This window comes from Phaenicophaeus curvirostris, chromosome 1, assembly GCF_032191515.1.
Source record: "Phaenicophaeus curvirostris isolate KB17595 chromosome 1, BPBGC_Pcur_1.0, whole genome shotgun sequence".
Lineage (NCBI taxonomy): Eukaryota > Metazoa > Chordata > Aves > Cuculiformes > Cuculidae > Phaenicophaeus > Phaenicophaeus curvirostris.
The window spans coordinates 3736227-3762652 of NC_091392.1; the positions used below are offsets into that span (position 1 = coordinate 3736227).

The 26426-nt window shown below is 48.5% G+C and overlaps 1 protein-coding gene across 1 annotated transcript in view; it reads left to right on the forward strand.

The window, feature by feature from the left end:
- Positions 1–5209: 5209 nt before the first annotated feature.
- The window catches only part of PFKFB3 (6-phosphofructo-2-kinase/fructose-2,6-biphosphatase 3), a 45137-nt gene continuing 23920 nt past the window's right edge, over positions 5210–26426 (forward strand). Inside the window, exon 1 of the mRNA XM_069859508.1 lies at positions 5210–5341. Within this exon, the coding sequence (XP_069715609.1) occupies positions 5326–5341 (16 nt within the window). The 5' untranslated portion in view covers positions 5210–5325. The remainder of the gene's footprint in view (positions 5342–26426) is intronic.

Genomic DNA, 26426 nt, shown 5'->3' on the forward strand with positions numbered 1-26426 from the left:
CCTGGGAAATGCTGTCCAGTTCCTTCCAGGGATTTTTGTCTCCAAAACCCAGAAGCTGATGTCTGTGTGCAAAACAGGAGACCTGGACCCAGAGCTTTGCAAGGGAGCAAGAGCATCCGGTCCCAAGTCTTTGACCTGCATCTCTTTAATCCAATCTAGTCCCAACACCTTTATAGAGCACATAATCTTTGCGATATGAAGATGCCAGCTCTAATACCAGAGGTTGACAAAAACTAATCTGTCTAGGTCAGGCTGCAGTGTACGTGAGGGTTGGCTGGAAAGTTTCCAAAAGCTCATAATTCCCAGTCCTTGCTGCATCTTAAGCTCCGATGACCTGGTTGTGCTGCCCACTCTCCCAGCAGAAACGGTGTTGCCTTTGCTAGTGAGAGGCCACAAGCCTCTCTGCAACTTTCTCTTCTGCTATATTTGCCAGGCTGAAACATCAGGCTTGTGATCAACAGTGTGGGGAGAACTCGCTGTGTGAAAGGGAGCTGGATATGATGTGTCTCTGGCTGCTGGAGCATGGGAGGATTAGCAAAAGCCTTGAAAACCTGGGCATAGGCTGAAAATAGAAGCCTTAGGGCTTCAAACAACTTGCTGATGATCAGCGGCTGGTCCCTGAAGTGCAACCTTGAGAGCTTGGTTTAGGCATAACAGCAGCAGCTCAGCAAGAAAGCAGCTGAGCAGTGGGATAAGGGCCCTGATAATGCCTGGGAAAGCAGCACCTTCAGCAATGTGTAACCCAGGGGCTGAGGCCAGAGGCTAAGAGCATGCCTGGGCTCTCTGAACATCTTGTAAAAGGACAAAGTAGGATTATGCAAGTCTGATCGATCGTGTAAGTATGTCCCGTACCCAACATGCACCAGCAATTATGAGCACCCTCATCTTTCTTGGTTTTGTGCCACGCAAGCTGCTCAAAATGTTATAAATATTTTAAATGAGCTCTTTGCATTATTATTTGCTTGTAGAATGCAGCCCTTGTAGTGAAGGAGATCCCTGTGAGTGATTCTCAGGCTGAAACGACTGCATGGCTCCAGACCAAGAAAAGCACTGACATCCCTCTCTTACAGGCTGCTACCACCCATTATCTTACTGTACTGCTAACTGGAAAGGAAGGCCAGTTCAATACTGATTTTCTGGCTGGGCAGTCACTGATATGAAGACTCATTCCTCCCAGTATAGGGAGAGACATCTCTGCTTCCCTTATATAAAGAAATGCAAAGCAACTTAGCTGGCAAAGCATCCCATCTCCCATGTCCCTTGATACCTAGCCTGATTGTGCAAACCTATTGATTCAGTGCAAGGTAGGGAAGGAAAGTTAAATCTCCATCTCCATGTTGGCCAAAGAAGTTTTTCCTGGGGTTAGAGATGAAGCTGAGGTCTGCAGGTACAGCATCTCAGCCAAATAAGGGTTTTAAACCTATAAGAAAGGACTCTTTGCTGGGTTAGTTCTAACTAATCAACCCCCCTAAAATATTATCAGGCATTAAATTATGCTTTTTCTTCCTTTGGAGAAAGTTTCCCACAGGACAGAGCCGGGAAAGGTGCTCATGAACATTGCTGCTGCTGATACCTCTCCCACATCGCTGCTGCTGGTACCTCTCCCAAGGAAACCAGTGCTTGGGAAGATCTTGAGAAGCCATCTAGACCATCCCTCAGCCCCAGGGCAGGATCACTGTTGGCGAAGACTGTGCCCAGCCTGTTTGCCTAACCTGTTCCTAAGCCTTCAAGTGATGCCGAGCCACCCACCACCCTCTCTGCCCACTTAGCTTCTCATCTGCCTTCTGCCAAGAAGAAAGCCATCTTCATTTCATCAGCCTGGACCATATTTTGTTTAGTTTCACCTAAACAGGCATTATTATTATTATTATTATTATCATCATCATCATTGTTATTATCATTATTATTATCATTATTACTATTACTACTACTTTTATGTCGCTCTTTTTAGATCCCAGACAGAAACACTGTTGAACAGTGAGTAAAGGGTAAAAATCCTAGTGCACTAGGAATCCCCAGACTGTGAAGGCTTCCTTGTTTATTTAAATTGCCTGGCACCACTTAGCTGTCCCAACATGCTTTCTGTGGGCAAAACCCAATAGTATCTAATATGGGGATGAGGTAACAAGATGTTCCAAGTCCTACACCTACCTTGGCTGGAGCTTGGAAGCTGCTTTCTAGAAATTACCCATAGGGAAAACAGAGAGGAGGTGTGTAGAGACCAAGGACAGTCCCATCTGAGATCTTTCGAGCCCAATGCCCAGAGTAAGTGAGGCAAATCCCAATTATAAAGTAGACACTTGATTCACATTAAGATCATGGAATCACAGAACCTTTTAAGTTGGGAAAGGGCTCAAAGACCAAGTCCAACCATAAACCTATCACTGCCAAATCCAGCATTAAAACATCTACACGTCTTTTAAATACCCTCAGATTCAGTGGAGGATACAGTTTGTAAGCAGGGACTGTCATGGGTAGATGCTGGTATTCGTGCACAGCTCTACTCGCTTGTGCTCCCTGAGCAAGCTGAGGCAGTGCCAGGCTCTCCTTCCTCTCCTCTTAGTTGCTCCCATTGTTTCATTGGCCTCAAGCTGCGCCAGGGGATTTTTAGGCTGGATGTTAGGAAAGAAATTTTCACTGAAAGGGTCATTGGGCCCTGGAACAGGCTGCCCAGGGAGGTGGTTGAGTCACCATCCCTGGACGTGTTTAAGGGACAGGTGGATGAGGTGCTAAGGGGCATGGTTTAGTGTTTGATAGGAATGGTTGGACTCGATGATCTGGTGGGTCTTTTCCAACCTGGTGATTCTATCATTGCTCACCCATGAGCTGTGCCAGTACAGCTGCAAGGAGCAGCCAGGACCATGCGGTGCAAGAGCCTGGGCATGGACCTGGGCTCAGCAGCCCCCAGCAATGGGCAGAAGGAGCCTGAAGGACACGAGAGGGGCTTCACAGGCTTTGGAATAGCATCAGAGCTCGCTAAACTGCCTCCAGAAAGCTCTGGCTGCTGCTGCTGGATAGTGCCATGAAAGGCAGGTTGCTGTGATGCCGCCCTGGCCTCAGGCATGGCTGAGGTGTCCTTCATTGCACGTGGGCATTGGGCCACGTGGAGTGAAGAAGTATTTTCCTTTACCTGCTGGGCTATATCTGGCAGCGGCACGTGGAAATCTAGTCCAGCTGCCTTGAATTTTCCCAGCCTGCGGCCCTTTCGGCTTGCTAAATGTCCTGTGAAATTCCATTTTTGGATCATTTTACTCCAAGAAAATGATTGCCCGCTCAATTTGCCTGGGCAGAGACCCAGCCCCAGCATGTCCTGCCTTGTTCACTGGGGACAGGGTAGAAACCAGCTGCTGTAACCGATTCCAGTTGCTGGATGGAAGCCCAGCAGCCCATGCCACCAGGTCTTCCATGCTTTTGTCCCTCGTGCAGTGCTGAGGCTCAGGGAACCTTCACGTGCAGCAACTATCCCTCTCAAAGCAGAGCAGAAGCAGCAATTCCATGCAAGATATTGATGTTGCTGCCATCCTTGCTGGAATTACTGCTCCTACAACAGAACTATAAGGGCGTTTTTTTTGGAGCACTGGCTTAAACAGTTTTCTTCAGGGTGGTTTAAGACATACCTGGCAGATTCTGCCTTGGAGCAGATGAAAAGTGCTCACCTTGACCATCTCATGGTGGTCAGGATGGGGTTGGAGCCTGCAGTAGATGGACAGGGAGGCTTTATACTACCATGGCCACCAGCACAGGGATGGTTTGAGGAAGATCTTGGTGATTCCAGGAGGGAGAACAGTTCTGCATAGAGCAAACACACAGCAGAGTGTGCATGGTATTGCTGTTAACTTCCAAGATCGAAGGATAGGGTCCAGTCCTGCGTAGCTTAAGGGGCATCTCTTGAGCTAGCTCCAAGCCAATTCCTCTTTCTACTTACAGGAAGGGCAGCAAAGGAACCACAGTAAAAATAAGCAACTTTCTCTGGCAGTAATGCTCCATCTTCACCTCCTGCTGCAACCTGAGCTGCAGGTTGAATGGTAGAGATTAAACCACAGAGAACTTACTGCACTCCAAAGCTCTAGGCTTGTCCCAGAGCTCAACCCAACCCTGTGCTGGGTGTCCCTGCTGGGATACCCAGAGAGGGGTATTCACACATACTTAGCATGGGGTTTAGTGCACCAGGAACTGAACCTCCAATTGCCTTGGCCTTGGATGGCATCTCCCAGCTTGCATAAGGGCAGCCAGGAGAAGATGAGCAGGTGGGTCTGAGTTTCTGGCTCCCTGGTGCTGGAAACAGTTAAGCTTTCTCAGCTTGGGCCAGGGCCACTGTGAAGAAGATGGGAACAGTGTGATACCAAGAATGCCAGCAAATAAAACTCATTTTTGGAGTTTTAGAAAGCAAACATCCTTTATCAGGCCTGGGCAACACAAGGGAGTGAACTACATCAATCATGTGCAGTGAGACAAAAGCTGATTACAGAATCTATTTCCCACTTATGTGCATATGTATATGTTTTCCCAGAAATCTTATGCATAGTCTATTACTTTCCAAGGACTAATTTTAATGTTATTTTAAGCTTCACAACAGTCAAACCTCTTGCTAATTTGGAGCTGGCTCCAGCTCTCTGCTTGACCTCGCATTTGAGATGGGAAGAGACTCCAAACAGAGGTGATTACAGAAGAAGAGACATCTGTTCAGCACAGATCATACTTCACACAACATGTTATCATCTTCAAAGAATGAACAGTGTCTGGAAAAACACTGTCTGAAAGAAAACATGCTATCAGAGAAAGAAATCACGCTATCAGAGGGACATTCTGTCTGACTTTCAAAACCAACAATCACTTAGATGAAACCTAACTCTAGCTTAAATAAAAAATACTCCACTCTGTAATAGTACCTACTTCTTGCATCAAATGCCCTGCTGGGCTCAGAAGTCTGTCAGAGATGATGTGGGAGGTCCAAATCACCTTTATTCCCCCCTCATCCATTACGCTCAGTTCTCTACTGGTCCTACCAGGAGAAAAATCACCACAAACCAAACTAAAACCCAGTTTCCAGTGGTTTCCATCCCTTTCTAAAGCTGTCAGCTCCTTGTCCTGTCCCTGTCACCTCTCTTTCAGTCCTGCTGTCTCTGGGAAGCTAAGAGTTAAAGGCTCTGAAACTGCAAGAACTTCCCCCTCTCTGCAGTTCCAGCCTCCAAGTGACGCTGTTTGCTGCCGGGCTTTGCCCAAATATGTCCGTTTCCTTCTAAAAGAAGAAGGAAGAGGAAGAAAGAAACTATAAATGAAGAAGAAATAGATATATTTAAGAGCGAAGCTCCTCCTGCTCGCCCCATGCCGTTCCGCAAAGGTAGGGATGGATGGAGAGGCAGCATCCCGGGGTGCTGGGAGGACCTGGGGGACCAGGGGTGGGCTCTGCCCGGCTTTGTTGCACCTCTGGCTTTTAGGGGAGGACACCCCACGATGCTGGGGTGGGAGAATAGAAATGCAGCCTGCAAAGGGCAGCTGTGTCCCCTCCACCTGCCCTTGGCTGTGCGGTTTTTTGGTCTGTCCCTGCTCTGGGGGAGTAAGATGCTCTGGGTGGTGCAGGGGCTGAGGATGAGAAGGAAGCAGAACGTTTCTGGGCAGCAGGTTGCTGCTGGGGGGTTGTTCTGGATGATGCAGGCTGAGAACTGACAACCTGCGTGCATTTGTGGTTGTCCTTGGGAGATGCTCAGCAGGAGGACTTGTGCCTCTGGGGGCCTGGGAGGAGAGACCAGGGAGGTAAACGGCTTTTGAGAGGGGTACCCAACCTGAGCGGCCCTCTTTCACTCTGATCTGCGTCTCAAACCATCTAATTTCTCAAAAACTCCATGCCAGCAGCTGGCAGGAATCTCCCCTTGAGATCTCCTGGCTTGGCAGTGTAGGACCTAGCTATGAGATGTAAAGTGAAGGACCTAAAGTGAAGGACTTTAAGTGAAGGACCTAGCTATGAGACCTAAAGCTCTGACAGCTGCTCTTGTGCTGTTCCATGGAGGGATGAATGATTTTCCTATCTTCTCCAGGCTTCTGTGAAGCAGAGGTCCTTACATCACCTCCTTCTCATCCCAGAGGGGCATGTGGTACACAGAGCAGGATGCTCGTGGTGGCCTGTTGTCCTAGCAGCTGTATTCAGAGGAGAAATGGAGGGGGAAAAGGTCTTCTCCAAGAGAGACACAAATCCAGGGGAGGCAAGGTTACGTCAGGATGTGCAAGGACACTGGGAGAAGATGCTGCTCAGCATCCAACATAGGTGCTTCGCTGAAGTGGATCGGTGTCTCTGGACTGGTGGGCAGCCAGTGCTGTGATGGGGCAGAGGGTACCGCTGCAGAGATGTTACACACGGATGCTGCCACGGCATAAAAGGGCTGCACAGAGGGCATGAAAATTTGAGAGAGGGGGCTGTGTTTGTTCTTCTCCCCTGTCCTCGCTCTGGGGAGGATGTTCTGAGTGTGTGACAGTTTGCCCGCAGTGATGTTCACAGAGCCCATGATCTCAGGCGCGGAGATTTATGTTGCCTTTTAAGGCTCAATGAAGCGTGATGTGGTTCACACCCTCACATCTTGACAGTGTAGCAGACTTCAGATCTTGATTTAATTTTGGGTGATAAACGGATGCATTTAGAGCAGAAGGAGAGATGTTGGGGGGTGGGGGGGTGGAGAAAAGCAGAGAGCATCAGGCTTTAAAAGTGCTGAGTCCTTGCGGGTGAGCACAGAGAGTCTGGGGAACAATCATAGAATCATAGAATCACCAGGTTAGAAGAGACTCACCAGATCATCGAGTCCAACCATTCTTATCAAACATGAAACCATGCCCCACAGCACCTCGTCCACCTGTCTCTTAAACACCTCCAGGGATGGTGACTCAACCACCTCCCTGGGCAGCCTGTTCCAGGGCCCAATGACCCTTTCTGTGAAAATTTTTTTCCTAACGTTCAGCCTAAACCTCCCCTGGTGGAGTTTGAGGCCATTCCCTCTTGTCCCCTGTCACTTGGGAGAAGAGGCCAGCACCCTCCTCTCCACAACCTCCTTTCAGGTAGTTGTAGAGAGCAATGAGGTCTCCCCTCAGCCTCCTCTTCTCCAGGCTAAACAACTCATGAGCTTCCCGTGTTGGAGGGCAGCTCACATGGCCCCGCTGCAGCCTCAGTAGGGATCCCAGTGATAAAAAACAGTGGGCAGGTCTCCAGCCCCTGGGGACACAAGGTGGATTTGCAGTAATGAGGATGCACTTCCATGCGGTCTTGCTAAGCACACCTCACCCAGGGAGGAGATGCTACTTTCTGGAGCACCATCCCAAGCCTGCTGTCACCACTAGATACCTGGGGTGCAGCTAACCTGCAAGTCCCCAGCACCCTGCTATGGACAATTTGATTCTGAGACCACTGTGTCACCCACACGGAGTTATCTCCTCTAGAGGTCAACCTTGAAATGTCAGAGCAGTGGCCAGCAGCTCCCTGCATCAGTTTGCAGGTCCACCTTGGGAAGATCCAACATGACACAGAGGCCAGCATGGATGGGTTTTGTCCATTGCTTGTGCATGTGTGTGCTCAGCTCACGCTGCAGAACCCACCAAGGACCCCTTCTTCTTGCAGATGGAGTCTGTAAGACCCACTTAGACTGTGGGTTTGGCCATGACAATGCTTGTAAAGAGTGTCTGTAAGGCCTGGTTGCAGTCTGTGTAGATGTGACCCCAGGTGAAATCACCCTGTTGGGTTGGTGGGACTCCGTGTGACCAGCTGTGCCTAGAGCACTGCTCGGTTGCTGCAGTTGGGCTGCCTGCGCTTCCCATGGGCACATCTATAAGCCACCAGGCAGGAAGGTTGTGGAGAGCACGGTCTTCTGGCTGCCCTTCAAAAGCTGCACAGGGTGAGTTGTGCATATCATTAGTTTGCAGGAAATTAAGGCATGAAGATATTTTCCCTGTAATTCAACTTACTGTATTAAAAATCCATGCTGAAGGTGGTGGCCTCAGCCTGATCAGAGTCAGGATGCCTGCCTAATCTTCCCAGAGGAGAACTGGGACTCTGGCCAGCTCAGCAAGGAGACTGAGCTTTCCTTTGGGGGCTTTCTGGGGGCAGCGTCTCACTCCAGGGCTTGCTCACTGCCATCCAGATCTGGGGTGCAAAGATGAGTCTCTGCCTGAAGGTTGCTGCTCTGCAAAGCCCAGGCAGCTTGAGGCACGTAGACGCGTTGGGATTTGCATTTTGGAGGCCCAGAGCTGTCTTTGTACACCCCTGCATGTGGAAACGGAATATCCTGGGGAGTAAAATGCAAACTCCACCCTAGCTCTGCCGGTGTTTCACTGCTTGCAGCTTTGGTATCACTTTCTCAGGTCTCCCTGTCACATCTGTGCTAAATCCTTATTGCCTTGGCTCTGTTCTGTCTCCATTCTCTCTGGGCATCAGAGCCAGTGGCATCGCCCCCGGATCTGCACTTCATATCTGTACCTTTAGCCAACCTCAAGGCATTTGGCAGTTTTGGCTATTAAAGAAAGGTAATTCTAGCAGAGATGCTCGAGGACACCTAGAAGGAATGAGCTTAAGGCAGGAGTTAATTTCTCACAGCATCAAAGCATCATCTGGGAGTGCTGGAGAAAGTCCTGATCCCTGGCAGTGCCGCTGTCCTTGCCATCCATGACAACAACTCTCCTGGCAGGAAGTCTTGGGATCTTTCACCTAAAATGCCCTTTGCTCCACCTGAAAAATATGATTTAATTACCGTGGCTGACACAAGGAAGGCTGGGAGCATGCAGGTGATAAGCAGCCGGGATATTGCCAGAGTGGGATGTTTGTCATTTGTCAAAGGACAAATGAAACTCTGGTGGTGTTGCTGGCTGCAAAGCAGCTGGAGATAAGACTGGAAGACAGCGAGCAGAGCTTGAATGCACGATGCTGGGAGCAACTGACTCCTGAGGGTATGTGTACAGGCGTTAGACAGCTGGCAAGGGCATGGTGGATGCGTGGTGCAAGGTACTTAGAATCATAGAATCATAGAAGAACCAGGTACCATGAATATATATATATATATTTATGGAAACACATGAAGATGTAGGCTGGTTTTGAGCTGTTGGATACGGGCGGGACGTGCTGGGCGCTGCTTGGATGATCAGGGCATAGAAACATAGAATGGTTTGGGTTGGAAGGGACCTTAAAGATCATCCAACACCCCTGCCATGGGCAGGGACATCTTCACCTAGATAAAGTTGCTCAAAGCCTCATCCAATTTGCTCTTAAACACCTCCAGGGCTGGGGCAAGCATGACTCCTCTACGCAACCTGTGCCAGTGCCTCACCACCCTCAGAGGAAAGAACTTCTTCCTAGTATCTAATGTAAATCTCCCTTCTCTGAGTTTAAAACTGTTACCCCTCATCCTATCCCTTTGCTCCCTGATAAAGAATCCCTTCCCAGCTTTCCTGTAGCCCTTTTATGTGGTGGAAGGCTGCTATAAGGAGGTTTCTCTTCTCTAGGCTGAACAACCCCAACTCTCTTAGCGTCTCTTCATAGAGGTGCTCAGCCCTCTGATCATCTTTGTGGCCTCCTCTGAAGTTGCTTGAATAGATCCATGTCCTTCCTGTGCTGAGGACTCCAGCATGTTACTCTTCGTGTGAACAAAGGATCCTGTGTTGTTGTGGTTGGCTTGAATCAGACAAGAAAGAGGATTCAGGGGAGCTGTTTGATGAGGGGGTTGGTGGCTGGAGTTGATTTTATCTGTTGATGGTCTTCTCTGGGACTGCGAAAGTGGATTATGCTGGTGGCAGATGTGGGCCTGGATGGACATGGGCTGCGGTTTGGAGAGGCAACGGTGGACGCTGTGTTCCTGCAAAGGGACTCTGCTGACATGGACATTGGCTGAGGTTCTGCAACACCAGGGCGATCCCAGGCAGAAGCAAAGCTTGGATGAGCAGGTTGTGCTGAGCATGCTGTCTTCGCAAAATAAATGGGAAGGACTCATAGCAAGGTAGACATCAGAAGCACCATGGGCATGATGGACCAGCATTGGATCCTGTGCAGCATCTTCCTTGAGAGAAGGAGGCTGGGGGGGAGACCTTATCACTCTCTACAACTACCTGAAAGGAGGTTCTATTGAGGTGGATGCTGGTCTCTTCTCCCAAGTAACCAGTGATAGCAGGAGACACAGCAGAACTTGCTTAGCATTAGTAACTGAACCTGTGAAGGCTACAAACTGTGAGCTACTCATAGATATGGTTAACTTATGCTGAACTTTTACCGAGTTACACAAAAGAAGGTCCCAGAGCCAGTTCAAGCCAGAAAATAAGCAAGCTACTCAAACTGCAAACCTTAAAGATAAGAAAAGAGACAGCCTGCCCAAAGACAAGGAAAGAACTTAATGAATAATGGAAAATCCCCACTGCCTGGAACACCTATTGTACCAGCTGTCACGTGGACAGCATGTGTAGAGCACATGGAGGATAGGAACTTGGCTTGTAAGGTATAATTGCTCAGGAGTTGTTTTGTTCATGGTCCCCCTCCCGTGGCACCCAGGTGGAGCTGGAGCCTGTACCATCCATCAATTAGCCTGAAGTGATTCATGTCAGAGACTCTGCCTAGTGAAACCTAGGGCTGAGCCAACAGGAGAAACTCAACAGAGAGAGAGACAGTAAGTGAGAGTGGTTAAGAGAGACAAAATGGGCACCCATCGGTTGACCGGAGCCACCTGCTGCTTATGGACCTTGGTCCTGGCAGTGAAGTCTTGGGTGAAGTGAATATGATTCTCGGTGTGGTGTATAAACTTTGGCAAGATTTCTTCTGTAACATTTGGAGAACTTGGAGACTCTGAAATAGCAGCTCCCAAATCCAGCCCTCGGATGCTTGCAAGGCACGGAGCTTCTCTGCAAAGAGACCTCACCCTGTGTCGCATCTACTGACATCACTGTAGATGCACTATGTTGGACATCCCTCAGCCACCACATCCCAGCCACTATGGGGTGTTTGTCTGCATGTAGGTTTGCAGCATCCCATGACACTGAGTGGAGAACACCTGGCAGACCTGCACAAAGCCCTGCTGATACCTACCCTTCCCTGGCTTCTCTCTGCTGGTGACCATCAGAGCAACCTCCTGCAAGCAGCTCCTCTTCAAAAGTGGCAGAAGTTATTATACAGCAAGGAAAGTTATAACAGGAACTATTTAGGCAGGAGAAATGTCCTAGTGGGGGTGATGTTCTGGAGGTTATTTCTGCCACCAAGCATTTCCAGCTGCGTGGTAGGAGAATTAAGTAAACAGCCCAGCTCGTATAACAATACTTCTCTTTATTACTAAGCTTTTTCCCTCTGTGTTAGCAGAAGTTTTGATGTCTTTTGGTCTCATTTGTGCTTGCTAAGATCAAGGAGGCTCTTGTTAGCGTTAGCAGAGGTGCCTTTTGCATGTGAGCATGAAGGGAGAGGGCAGGACAGTGCCACATCGTCGCATTACTATTTCTGCTGTATCACCCCTTCTCTATTGAGCACTTCCTTGATATCACAACTCCTGCAGATAGTCAGGTTGTAACACCCTCTGATGGGAAACTACCTGCTTTTGCACAGTGATTACAGAGATTTGCCTTTCTGCAGCTTTTTGGTGTTAAAAGGGATAATTTTTTTCACTTTGGGCTGCTTTCTGGCTTGCTGGCAATGCCCTAGGAATTCACGTGCTGCTGCATTTGTTGGTCACATCACCCGTCACTTCTCGATGTTGTGGTTTCCTGGCAGCCTTTGAAAACTTTTATTCAGCGTTTCCCATCAAAGGCTCCGGGGAGGATTTATGCGTGCTGATGAGCTGTGCCTCCAAGTGACACGGATGTGGAGTCCGGAGCTGCTATGGGGTTGTCCTGCCTGTCACAGCTCTTTATGGGGGTTGTCCCGGTGACGGCGTAGGCATCTGCTCACAGCCATCTGCTCAAAGGGCAAGGAGGAAATGTGCAGCAGAGCTGGCCCTGGCTCTCCTGACTCACAGGCTGATGACTGAGTCAAAGCATCACTTTGTTTTCAATGAACACCTTTCCTGGAAGGCCGGAAACCCACTCGTGTCCTGCTTTGCCCCCTGGTTGGTGTTTCTTGCTCGGGTATTTTCTTTCTGGCTCTCGGTTTTATTTCATTCCCTTTTGCTTCACCAGCCTCTTGAGTGAAACACAAGTTAATGACCCAAAGGAGCAGGTGTCTGTCCCTTGCATCACACCTGTCCCACAATGTTCTTGCTCCCTGCAGCTCCACAAAAGCACTTGGTGAGCATGACCTCTCCACCACCTCTTTAACATCATGCTTTCTTTAGCATTTATGATCACTCATGAGGGTTTTTAAGGGGTTTAAGAAGCCACCGTGCCTAGTGGTCGTGTTCTCGCTGGTGCTCCTGGGGTCATGTCCAGCTAAGCAGCAAAACTCACCATGTTTCATGGTGTTAGTGCAGAAGACACACCAGGCTGTGGTGGGGAGGTACTTTGCTGCCACCAGCCAGAGGTGGGACCACTACCCAACTTGGAAACTGAGGTAGGAGGCTTGTAAAGTTATATCTGCTACTATGGAGGAGCTGTCAAGTCCAGTGAGGGTTTTAAGGATGCACTCTGCACCCCAATTGCTTCACAGAAACCTGCCAGTGAGAAGAGATGGGTTGTTACAGCCTCTCAGACTTCCTGAGTCTGGGAATTGAAACCACATAAAGATGCAGCTGCTGATAGCATCTCAGCATCTCCTCATCTCCTAACCTGTGAGCAGGCAGATATGCCTGTAACTGCCTCCCCAGGGCCAGCAACTCCTGAGCAACTTGGGATGCTGGAATAACCCGCCTTTTGGTGTCCTGCCTCCCTCCTGCCTGAATGGAGAAGAACTTGCCTTTGTTGGTTTTACATGGTCAACATGTACTGGCATGACACTGGTGCTTTCTCTCCATGCCACCGGCTGAAGACCAGGCTTGCTGGCCATGTTGCACAGGAAAATCCCACCTGGCTGAGCTTTTCTGGGCTTGGCTCATGAAGAAGGGTCCTCCATAGGAAGGTCATCGTGGACTTGAGCTTCGCCCCAGCACTCCAATCACACCACCCTCACCCCCAGGACCACTTCTCCACCTGGCATCCCATCACCTCTGATGTTTCCTTTGCCATCAGGAGGCCACGCCGGCACGGTGGCTGGGATGCTGAACCCTTCCCTAACACACCCTCAACGATGAAGTAATTAATCTCGGCGTACGACAACTCCAAAGGCTTTAAATCAGATGACCACGGGATTTCTTGGAGGGATGTGGGAGGATTTCAAAACCAGCAGCTGGCAAGGTGTGATCCCTGTTTGCCTGGTGTGTGCATGCACACACGCACGTGCAGGCATGCACGTCTCTGTAGGGCACCCCGCTTTTTCCCTCCCTGCATAACAACATTTTAAGCCTGAAAAAAATAAAAGGGGGATGGAGGATAGACCCCAGCTGGGAGTCAAGATCAAATCTGTACAAGCAGTTTCAAGTTTCCCTTGTGTGTTCCCCTGGGGGGATTCCTCATCCTCCCAAGAAATATCAGGCTTTCCAATATTTGGGCAATTTTTCCTGTATCTACCTCAAATAAAGGACAGCTCTTGCTTTCTTTGTAGCATCCTTTTTCAGACTAAAAGCTATTCCCACATTTTCCACTCCAGTTTTCTCCTTCCTGAAGCACAAAATCAATTTCATTTTGCACTTTACCATATATCCTACTCTGGAAACATCTCCTTGGCGTTGCCCGCTCTCTTATCCCAGATTAAACCTCTTCCAAAAAGCACAGTGGCCAGAGTGAGATGTGCCCTTCCCAGGTTCTGAGGAACCAGCACCATCCAGGCCAGAAAAAGCAACCTCCTCCATATTCTATACAATCCTCATGTTAAAACACCCTGGAATCGGGCTTTCCTTTTGGTTTTTCATTATTATTATTTTTATTCCAGGGGTAACATGCTGTTCATAGTTGGCTGATGAGATTTTATTTAGTACCCCTCTCCCAACAAGTCTTTCAGTCCTCGTTGGATGATTTCCAGCTTTATCACTTGCTGCAAGGGAAACTGAGGCATGGGAGGGTGCAGTGACAGACTGGAGGCTGTGGAAGTTGTGGATTTAGTTGCTTTTACCTGCAGATCCAGCGCTGTCTGCATCGAACCTGGCTGTGCCCAAGCATCCTGCAGCATTGGTAGATTTTGGTGTGCATTTCTGGTCCAGTCATAGAATCCTAGAATCATAGAATCATAGAATCACCAGGTTGGAAAAGACCCATCAGATCATCGAGTCCAACCATTCCTATCAAATACTAACCCATGCCCCTCAGCACCTCATCCACCTGTCCCTTAAACACCGCCAGGGAAGGTGACTCAACCACCTCCCTGGGCATAGTGCAACGTGGAGCTTGAAAATCAACCGGTATGGGTAGGAACAGGGTGTTAAAACCCCACCTAGGAAGATCTGGGTTGGAAATCAGGGAATGCTTTGCACACCCTTGGAATAGGTTACTTGAGGGCAGGATGGGGAGTCTGAGGTGGGCAAATATAGAATCATAGAATGGTTTGTATTGGAAGGGACCTTAAAGATCATCCACTTCCAGCACCCCTGCCATGGGCAGGGACACCTTCCACAACATCAGGTTGATCAAAGCCCCATCCAGCTTGGTCTTAAACACGTCTAGAAATGGAGACAAATATCTCACTGTGATATGGCTTGGGAAGAAATTATGCTGTTTCAAGGCTGTGGAAGGGGTGACAATAAATCCTCTGGGACAATGAGGTGCTGTTGTGTTCCTGTGCAGCCCCAGCCCTAGTTTGTGCTCGCCAGGAGGGACCGGCAGCCCTTAGCATCCGGCATTTGGGAAGGGACATAGCAGGGCTGGTGTTTAATGCCTGCAAACCCTCCAGATGACCTGATTTATTCCCCTCTGTGACGCCTTGGCAGTCAGCTCTGGTTCTTGTTTGTCCAACCTGGTGCGGGGGGAGCCTTTTGCAGGAGAGCGAGGTAAACTTGTTTGCTGATTTATTTCTCTTTTGGCCATGCACGGTCCATTGGCACGTGGCCGCAGGCGGGAGCTCATGCTTGACTGCCCGAGAGGGACGGTGGGGACGCAGGGCAGCCAGCACGTGCCATCCCTGGGAAGCCGCACGGGCTGTGCATGCCCCCTTCGCATGCACACTGGGAGGAAACGCTGCTGCGCTCCGCTTCCCTGACCTCGCCGTCACCCAGCGCTGCCACTGTCCCTCCCAACAGCTGCAGCCTTCTCTGGAGACAGGCGAAAAGGGCATGAACACATATCACCAGTGCTGGGGGGCCGCTGGGCTTTCCAGCTGTTTTCCAGGAAACCTGGAGAACAGCTGAGCCTGGTAAACAAAGGGGATAGTACATTGGGATGGGAGATGTTTTTCTCCCAGCAGTACTGGGAGGAGAACTGAGCATCCTGCCTCCCACACCCAGACCTGGCCACAAGCCCCATGGGGGATGTGACTTCCCAGTTTCAGTCTCTCCAGAGCCGGGATGCTCCGGCTGCTTCTGCTGAAGGGTCAGCAGCAGGATGGGTTGCGCTGCGCGTGTCTTGCTCATGAGCTTGAGGGCAGGACCGAGCAACTGGCACAGAGCCACGCTGCTGTTTTCCGTGCCTGGGAGACCAGATTGTTCTGCCCTTAAAAATGCAAACAACCACCACCAGGTTACCCTGCACAAGTGGAGAATAAAAGCTCCTTAGTCACCAATATAAAGTCATTTGGAGGAAACTCATCCTTTCATCCCAGGTATGACCCAGGCAAGCATTCCGCTTTGATGCCAACAAGAGCTTCTAACATGCCTGGTGCAGAAATCTAAAGGTTTGACTATTTTTTAATCCATGTCACTGATTTTCTTAGAAATCCTCCTTATTAGCAAGATATTTCTAACAGGAACTGTAAGACATGGCTGAGGCTGTGATTTGAGCTTGTGCAGCTCAATAAAGCCACCACTCTACCCCTGGCAGTGTTTTGGATCCACACCACTGTTTTGGGGATGGATCCATGCTCGTGAATCAACACCCCTTTTGCAAAAATAAAAACAATAAAGAAATAAAAAAGGTTGGGTTTTTTTTTTTCCCCTCCAGCCTTTGTGTTTTCCAGCTGAATGGCTGGATCCTGTTTACAGCTGAAAATGAGGTTTTGGGGTAAGAAAAAGGAATCAGAAGTGGCTTCACCGCTGAAATCTCCATGTTGTTGAACTAACCTGAGCAGGACAAGTTGATAGAGAAGAGGCACCTGCCAGCAGTGATATTTTATTTTGTTTGTTTATTTCTCCAAGGTTGATTTGCCAAAGGCAGTGAAGGGTTTTCTACCTCGTAGCAGCTATGAATGGGTATATGGGGGAATGCAGTCACCAAAGCCTTTGGTGAAAGCCTCTTAAATGTGAAATCGCCCCTGTTTGCTGCTGCATTTCCCCTCTCCCTTTCTTCTTCTTGTAGTTTTTGGGTGCAGATGAGCTGCTCAGAAACTAACCCAAGTCAAGAACATTAGTGCAAATTAATAACCCACTAGATGGTTTATAGCTGTTGCAACTTCTTGGTGGAGGATATGAGGGTGGGAAGAGCTCTTTTTTTTCAGGTATGACTTTACCAGCCCAAATTTGGGAAATCCTCAGGTTGCCTTTTCTGGCTTGGGCTGTTGGATGTCCTGCCGTGCTGTGCTTACAGTGATAGGGTCAGGTGGCCTTGGTGGCTAACGGCCTGGCTGCAAAGAAGAGAAGAGAAGAGAAGAGAAGAGAAGAGAAGAGAAGAGAAGAGAAGAGAAGAGAAGAGAAGAGAAGAGAAGAGAAGAGAAGAGAAGAGAAGAGAAGAGAAGAGAAGACAAGACAAGACAAGACAAGACAAGACAAGACAAGACAAGACAAGACAAGACAAGACAAGACAAGACAGATGTGGGATGAGGCTGGCATGTGCCAGCATCAAGTCTTAGTCACCCCAGTTCATCGATGACTGTGCCTGAATGCAAAAGGACCAGATTTTTGACTAGCATTCGAAGGCAGTAGCAGCATGGGTTGCCAGGGATCGAGGTGGATGCGTGTGCACCTGCACGTGTTCAAGGGAGTTATGCTTGTCCAGGTGTGGAAGGCTGGATTGGACTGTGCATGAGATGGGTTTTCAGGGCTATTTAGCTGGTCAGCTCTGGAATAAGCATCTGTGTTTTAGGCAGGACAGGGAGGGGCTGTGCTTTGAGCATGCCCTTCAGATATGACGGACTGCAGCTACTGTGGCCCTCTAGTTACCTCTGCCTTCACCCCAGACCCATGCTGATGGGTCCCCTTGCACTGAGTTCTGACCATGCAAATCACTGTGGGTCTCAGCATCCTGATGGATACAGGCTGCAGCTCCTGTTGGCTCAACACACAGGCTGGGCAACTCAAACATCCGTCTGACCTACAAGGCATCACAGGCACCTTCATCCAGCAGTGGAAACAATATGCCTGTCACTGAGGTGCTTTGGATTATCCAAGCTCAGGCAATAAATACACAACACGGAGTGAAGGAAGGTCACGCCTTGAGCCTGAGCCCAGTTCTGTTTCTTTATTGGGAAGTTGGCAGGAGAGCCTGCCTTGGAGTTGGGTGGCTGTTAGATCTCTTGTTGACTCAGGGCACTCTCTAGCAGTTGCTTTAATTCAGCCTGAGCGCTGGGTAAACAGCCGGGCTGGGAAATGTGAAACTCTCACTCTGACCTTACTGTCACCACAGGCGTCAGCCAAGGGAGGTGCAAGCAGAGAAGCACGGACACACCGGCACGGTGCACAGGAGCATATGGGGATGGTAGGGATGAACGAGCAGGGTGTGCCCATGTCTCCTGGGGTCATTTGTTTGGTATTCAAGGAGCAAGAATTAAAAACTGAACCCTATTTGGGGCATAGGGTTTGTGTTGTGATTCCCCAGTGAGCCGTGTTGCCAGAAATACTGAGGCAGATGCAATAGAAGTGGTTTTCCCCCTTCTCCATCCTATTTGTTGGGTCGACTCATGGTCAACAGCCAATGTGTGATTCCACCTGTGTGATCCCCTCATGGCTCTGGCTCTCAGCTGAAGTGACAGCAGCTGTTTTGGGCAGAAGCTGGGGCACTCCTTGATGCTACGAAGCGCAGCATCTCCCCTCGTGATCTCTACCAACTTGCCAGGTATTTGTTACTGTAGGGCAATAACAGATGCCTTTTGTTAACTCCAGGGCAGAAATCTAAACAATCAGCTGAATTTTCTTTTTTTTCCCCCAGGAGCTGTTAACAGTTTGTAATTGTGGGTTGGAAAATCTAAATGCATTTGAGAAAATATGTTGGCAGCAATCTCCTCCAATTTTTTCAGCTTGTCCCAAAATTCCAGAGAAATTTCCCGTTAATATTTTTCATGTCTGATTGGAAAATATTGGAGAAAGAAGAAACAAATTCTGTAGATATTTTTGGACAATTTTAGCCATTCTTTTTTTCTTAGCCATGACATGGAAAAGATTAAACCAAATGCACAAATTAAAACCATCTACTAGGAATGAGATATATAGAAGTATTTGCCCTATAAGCAGAAAAATTTAAGAAAGCGCTGATAAGAAATTCTGGCTATTTAACTTCTGCATTCCAGCAATTCATGTGATCTGATTCCAGTGATTTGGCTCCAAAAATTGGTTAGGAGTGTTGTTAGGAAATCAGAGATATGAAAGGTTACTTGGGAGAAGTTTTGACTGTAAAGAGCTCCAGCAAAAGATATGGAAACTCAAACTGACTGCTGAGACGTCTGCTGTGTGAAGGGCTGAGCCTCAATCTGTCTTTCATCTCTTGAACATTTTTGTTCCTGGTGCAGAGAATTCAGAAATCTTTGCCATCTCAAAATGGCTTTTCAGTTGCTTGGTCTGTGGGAATTTTTCAGTGTAGATGTGGATCTTCCTATTCTAAATTTCACTTTATTGATCACATGCCTTCCCTCTTAGTTGTCTTTCACAGACCTTCTAAAAGCAGATCGTGCAGACCTCATGTTTAAAAACACAGGGTAACAGCCTGAAGAAGTGGGACACTTAGACCTCACCTCTTGATGCCTTGTGGTTTCCATCAGTTGAATGGAGAGGTGAAACCTTGGGGAGGCTGATCTACAGAACAGCTCAACCCAAGCAGTGGTGTTGGTTCTCAAAGTGGTTTTTCTTGGATGGGGTTGAGATCTGTAGGACACTGTTAAGACAACCATCACCTGCTATTGCCTCCATGATCCCAGCCCCGTGAGGAACCAGGGACAAGTGGGTTGTCGATACGGCAGACGTGCTCACAAGGGTGTGGGTGGAAAGATCCTCAGCACGTACGCAGTTTCGAAATGCACCTCCTCATCAAAGTGTTACTCTTCCTCCATACGTGGGGCTCTGGATTGAACAGGGAATTGTGTTTTGGGTCAGCTCGTGCTGGAGCTCACCGAGGTGTGCGTCAGATGGCTTTGGATGCAGACAGCACTGAGGACTCGCTCCGTGCTCACAGGCTACAAACACCTTCAAGACGCATCTCATCCTGGTTTAAAATTAATATCCACAGCAGGGCAGGTGAATTGCTCTGGGAGTGTCCAGTTCCGGGCCCCTCACCACAAGAAGGATGTTGAGGCTCTGGAGCGAGTCCAGAGAAGAGCAACGAAGCTGGTGAGGGGGCTGGAGAACAGGCCTTATGAGGAGCAGCTGAGAGAGCTGGGGGTGTTTAGCCTGGAGAAGAGGAGGCTGAGGGGAGACCTCATTGCTCTCTACAACTACCTGAAAGGAAATTGTGGAGAGGAGGGAGCTGGCCTCTTCTCCCAAGTGACAGGGGACAGGACAAGAGGGAATGTGATGTTAGAAGTAGTCAAAGGTGTAGACACCCAAAGCAACATAAATCCTTCCCAAATACTACCTATAGCTTTGCTGTGGATAGATGCAGACTCAACAGGGGTTGTGCAGGCCTGCAATCCCTCCTCCCTGCTCAATACCCTTCAGGGAATATTTCGACCTGAGCCTCCCAGGCGGTGCAAATCCTCCTGGTGTTGTTGGAAAAATTGGATTTGTTACCCAGCATGTGAAGAGTCAGTCTCACAGACCAAGCTGTGGCACTGATTTCATTAAAGTTGTGCAAGTCTGGGTGCTCAGTGGGTTTCCACGGCTCTTAGCACCCTTCACAGGAACCTCTGCACTCCATTTATTACAAAAGCTACAGGTGATTGCATTGCACAAGTTCTCTACTATGCATGCTCAGTGATTATGGGGGCTGCTTCTGGAAGTGGGTTTCTTATGTTCCTCTGCCAAACTGACATTCTTGTTGACAAGACCTGGTTTAATATGTCTTTCTTCAGTCCAGATGTCCAAGACATCCCTTACATCAGATTGAGTGCTTTGATCGTTTACTTAGTACAAGTTCTGCTGTTTCATTGAATATTAACGAGTGTTGGTTGGTTCTGCTGATGGCTTATCAAAGTGTTTAGGACAGAACACTCTTTGCAACACTGGGATGCTGCTTTGTAGGATGGCTTTTTGATGAAAAGCCCCTGTATCAGGCTCTGAACTGGTATTAGTGGGGGTTGACAGCAGGGATAAGAAAATACTTTTTTCCCTAGGCTGTGATTAATCCAGTGCATGTTGCTGCTGGCCATAAGCACCTCCTTCTGGATCAGTAGGAAGACAAAATACCATGTTTTCAGCCTGAGAGGTCTGTATTCTTCTTGCATTACTTTGAAGAGATTCCCCAGCATCTTCCAGGTATCTGACTTCATGATATCATTGCCTACAGCTCTTTCGAAGCCTCTTGGTCACCATGGCAATGCTGAGGTTGTCACTGATATGGGCTTCTTACATCATAAGGTGAGTCAGCCCCAGAATGAAAGGCCACAGCCTTTGCCATTGTTTGAGTTAATAACCTGCAATGATGAGATAATGATCCAGGCTCTTAATGAAAGGTGGGTGTTAATGAGATGTTAGGAAACAGTTCAATAGCAAAGTCCAAGGGATAATGACAGGTTGTGATTTCCGGAGGGTGAGCATCTTCCACCTTAAATGGGCTGAAAAGCCTCATCCATTGGGGGTTTCATATCTATTGCTAAGGGTCTGCAGGCAGGAGAGGGAGAGCTGCATCCCAAAGCTGCATCCCAAATATAGCACTACAGGAGTGGGAATTAAGCTCTTCATGAACACAACAAACTTAAGCCACTGGACACCTCCGTGGAAATAGTTCCTATTACAAACTGCGCTTAGAGGAGGGCTGGGATTTTAATTCCTTCCTGCTGGATTCCAACTTGCTGCATCACTTTCCAGCACAAATTAGGCCTGGATCAGGTGTATTTTAGCAGTACGTCTGCTGATTTTTCTGGAGAAGGTATTACAGTAACATAGACAAGGCTAATGCTGGTAGAAGCAGGATGAATAATGTCTCATCTCGCAGGTGGGAGATGGGTTAACCCTGTAAACACACTTTGCTTTCAAACCAGCAGTATTTTTGTGCCAGATTGGTGCCTTGTCACAGATGGTTGTGGCATCTTTCTTAGGGACAAGGTAACCTAAAGTCAAGTTTAACATCTTGTGGAATTGTAGCCTAAATCAATCATGGATCTTTCTGTGGGGTATTTCACACCCTAAAATCACAGAGGGGGATGCATTCCTCTGATGTAATTAAAAGTATCTGGGAACAGGAGGGACAACCCAGTGTTAGGATAATGTGAATAGTGGCTCTTTGGAGCCACTGATAGTGCCAAAACCTGAATTTTGGCTCTCTGAGTGATCCATCCTCTTTGATCCTTTCTGTTGGAATCAAGTCTGAAATTCTGCAGAGAGATCTCATTTAAAGGAGAATCGGTATCAGATTTCCAAGACTGAAATATCCCCAACCTCTTGCCATCTAATTACCCTCTAACCGTTTTTAAAACCCCATATTTGTCTTTGCAACCTATGGAGTCAATTATCTTGATGATTTAGCACGTTCATGGGGTGAGTTTTGTTTTGCAGTAGTCTTGTAAGGTCAGGAACTTTCACAGGACATTGCTCAATCCTTCTGGACCCGTTTCTGAGCAGACCGGCCAGTGTTGAGAAATGCCCCTGCTCCAATGGACGTTGCAGGTTCAGAACGTTATTTTCAAATTTATTTTCTTGAGAATTACTGAGTGTAATTCTCAAAAATCAGAGATGTAACCCCTTCACTGGGATTTTAAATAAGAACATTGGGCCAGGAGGCACCTTGGGAGTCATCAGACCTCAGAGGTTCCTTTGGGGTCATCAATCCTGGCTACTGGACACCCATTTATACCTCCTCATCTTTGTCCTTGAGCCTTATCGGTTCTTCCCAGGGACCCTCCAAGACCTGAGCACAGTCCAGGGCACCCAACTCGCTCTGGGGATGATGGAGGAATCCTTGGCTGATTTTGTCTCTGACTTGGGGAATCAGGGTTAAATCCAGGCTTTCATCCTTCCTTTTTCCCCATATTGATTTTGGCCCAGGCAATGCATTTGCAGCTCTCCCAATTCCTTTCCTATCTACCTTAAGCTCACTCGATTATAACTCCTCCAGTAAGGGCACAAATCTGCCAGCTCAAAAGAAACTAGGTTTGAGGGCTCCTAAATGAAATGGAATTAAAATAAAGAAATTACTTTAAGCAAGGCTTGACAGCATAGCATGACAGAGGGTTGGCTTCAGGCAGGATTTACTGTCCCTGAAATAGTTTCTGTCTTGCACTGCGTGTGACGGTGACAGCACACGGAAGGGCTCAGAGCAGAGGGCTGAGCAAAAGCAACCAGTGTCCTGCATGGTTGGATATGGCTGAAAAAGTAGAAAAACCCTATAGGGAGCCTCTTTTTTTTTTTTTTTTAATCAAAGGACAGTAAAATTATGTTGTTTTTTTTTTTTACTGCCTGGGTAGTACCCATCCTTTCAAGAGAGGTCATGTGCACAAGAGCTGATTTTTACTTAAGCACTGGGAAAACTGCCCCCATGAATTCTGCAACCCCTTTGTGGCTTTTCCTGCCTCTTGGCTGCCAGGAAAGTCAAGATCAGCTCTGGGTATAATGTTTGATTGGGGCTTACACAGCAGGGCTGTGCGATGCCCTGTGCCCCTGTGGGGAGTTCCCCCTTTTGGACTCAGCACTTGTTTCTCAGCGTCAGAGACTGAACTCCTTTGAATTTTCCCCTTCTCTGCTTGCAGCTATTTTTAAGGAAAGCTGCACCAAGGGCGTGCATGCGGCAGCTCTGGGTGCTTGCTCCTCTGATCTCAGGTCTCAGCTGTTGATAGCAACCAGCTGAATTTCTTACAATTGGGGAAGGAAGATGTTTCATGAGCACGTCAGGTCCAGTTACAGTGTGAAATAGTGTGAAAAACTGGACGCTTTGTCCCGGGACGGAGGAGCGTGTGTTTTTCTCCTGTATTTGAGGGATGGCTCAGGGACAGCCCCAGCACGCGATGTTCCCTGCCTTGCCCTAACCCTGCACCCTAGGCAGGATTCAGCCCTCTCGGTTGCAGGCTTGAGAGGTGTCAATCGGGAGCTCTCCTTTAATTTCAGGGTAGGGGACTGCAAGTCCCATGCTGAGCAGCATCCCATAATCACCGCAGGAAAACCCGCCTGGAAATAATACTGTGGAGAAACAATTTTGCCCCATTTCTGTTTCTCTTTGGCAGCAGCGGGGTTGATGCTGCAGGTTTGATGCTGTTGCGGAGGAACATGAGCATGAGATTGAAAGGGCAGGGGAGGTGAAAGGCAAGAAATGAGGAAGGGAAACCCATCTTGTTGAGAAGATTGAGAATGCTTTTTTCCGTGGCTCAGATACCCAGATGTGTTACAGGGGCTGATGCAGGAACTCATTGTGGCCACCCTGGCAGCAGGGCTTGGGCAGGATGAGAAAGGGCATGAGATAAGGAGAAAGAGATGTGATATCTCGATGATAAAGGTACAGTTCGCACTTTGCTCCTTGTTTATTCATTCTCATATTTGAAATACCTGCAAGGGCTGAAGTGATTGAAACTTGCAGACACAAAGGATTGTGAATTCCATCCACCCCTCCAAGCCCAAACACTTTCTATCAGCCTTTGCAAAATTCTCCCCTCCCAGCCTGACCCCTCAGCAGTTTTCACAAACCTCAAGACCCTGCAAAGAAAGTGCCATCAGCAGCAAAACCAGTTCAGCATCCAGAGGGTGAGAGGAGAAGGCAACCACTTAGTTTGCTCCCTAATATTATTGCAAGCCCACAATTCCCCTAAAGCATTGCAGACAATTTCCTTGGTTTCTCCAGGATCCCTTTTCAGAAGCACAAAGAGCTTAGTGGATTTTTTTTTTCCAAATAAATATATAAATACCCCTCAGTCAGCCCAAAGGAATGATTTTCTGTTGCAAGAGGGTGTTGTTAATGCACTAACAAGAATTTGGGTGGCTGCTGCCTGACTTTTGCAACCCCCGTCCCAGGGCAGGGAGAACTATTTGTGCCCATGTCCCAGTCTGGTAAACTGAGGCCACGCTGGAAATTGCTGGGGGTCAAGCTGCCTTCCCGTTAACTCAGCATACGTATGGCTGCAGCTTTATGGTGATGTATGCACAGCTCACGGCCACCGTCTCCAAATTTTAGCCATGCAAAGGGTTTGATGGGTGCAGGGTTGGACTGCATGACTTGGATCCCACTGGGCATCATGCACGCTGCGCCCTGTCTCCTCCATCTCACACCCTAAGAACATGGTTCATAGAATCATAGAATCATAGAATAGTTAGGGTTGGAAGGGACCTTCAAGATCATCTAGTTCCACCCCCCCTGCCATGGGCAGGGACATCCCACTAGTTCAGGCCCCATCCAACCTGGCCATGGACATCTCCAGGGATGGGGCATCCACAACTTCCCTGGGAAACCTGTGCCAGTGCCTCATCAGTCTCATGGTAAAGAAATTCTTCTTAATGTTTAGGCTAAATCTGCCCCTCTCCAGTTTATAACCACTCCCCCTCATCCTGTCAGCACAAGTCTTTATGAACAGTCCCTCTCCAGCTTTCTTGTAGCCCCTTTCAGTTACTGGAAGGTCACTATAAGGTCTCCTCTGAGCCTTCTCTTCTCCAGGCTGAACAAACCCAACTCTCTCAGCCTGTCCTCGAAAGGAAGGTGCTCCAGCCCTTTGATCATCTTTGTAGCCTCCTCTGGACCCGTTCCAACAGCTCCATCTCCTTCTTACATTGAGAATTCCAGAACTGGACACAATACTCCAGATGAGGTCTCACAAGAGAGACCTCACGCACTGAACGTAGGCGTGAACATGACTTGTCTTTCTCTTCCAAGTTTCCTTTAGAAGTGGTGGGGAAGGAAAAGAAAGAAAAGGAGGATGAATCATGCTTAGTCAGAGTTGGGGCTCGCCAGAGCAGTCGCTGCCGTTGCCTGCATTTTGATGCTGGGGGAAGGGTGCCAGGGGCGGCTGGTTGGTGGCCCTTTGGTACTGGTCAGTTCTTCCAAAGGGAATGGGGAATTTAATCTAGGATTGTTACTTTTGGGCCAGATCCAGAGTTTAATTCCACTGTCCAGGGTGGGTTGCTAGGTCAGTTCAGTAAGAAATGAATGAAGGAACTGAGGAGTTTTGGCTTTGGTGTTTCAGAGAAGTCCACAGCCTATAAACCCTGCAAGAAGTGGGTGCCCCATTCTCACAGCATCAGGTTTATTTCCCCCTTTTCCATCAGACTCCATTCCTCTGCACCACCCTCCCTTCTCCCACCTTTCTGGTCCTGCCGCCTCCGTCCCTCAGATGCTAGAGGTCTTTTTTTTTCCCATCTCTCACCAGGATCTTCAAGTTTTGAGACCTGACATTATGTTTATACTTCTGTCCCTTTGCATTTATTAAATCCCTGTAGGTTCCTGTGATGGAGTAGGTAAACCAACACCTCGGGTGAGCGCTGGGTCATTTATTCCTCCCTTCCGCACCTTTCATCACCCAACAAAGCAGAGGATGCAAGACACCGTGTCCACGGTGGCTCTCGGCGAGCTGACACCCCTCTTACTAACAGCGTTTGGTCCTGTTGGTGACTTGATTTCTCAAAAGATCGCTGAGCTAAGCACCCTGTGGGCTCCTTTCACAGCAGCTGTGAGCAACAGCTTATTTACCAGTGCAGGCTCTATTTATAGGGGGCTGTGCTTTCGCACAGCACGGCTCGAGAGAGGAAAATAAACCCTCGTGGTGCACCTATATGTCCTGCCCACCACCCTCTCCCCATGGCGAAAGCGCCTTATAAATAGTAATGATGCTTCTTCCAGTTGACCTCACTTGGAGCAGCTGGGTGCTCGTGCCTTTGAAAACCAGGCCATTTATTTAGGAGTTGAAGCTTTCCGCTCCAGTTATTTAGGAGTTTTAAAGCCAAGAATTACTAGGTGGATCTAATTTGAAGTGACTGTGATTTTAATTCATGCGGGGGTTTCGCTTTCAGGCTCCTTTCCAGATTGTGGGGGTGGTGGAGAGGGGAGCCGGGCTGCTGGAGGAAGAGGGGATGCCCAGACTCCTCGTCCCGTAACATCAT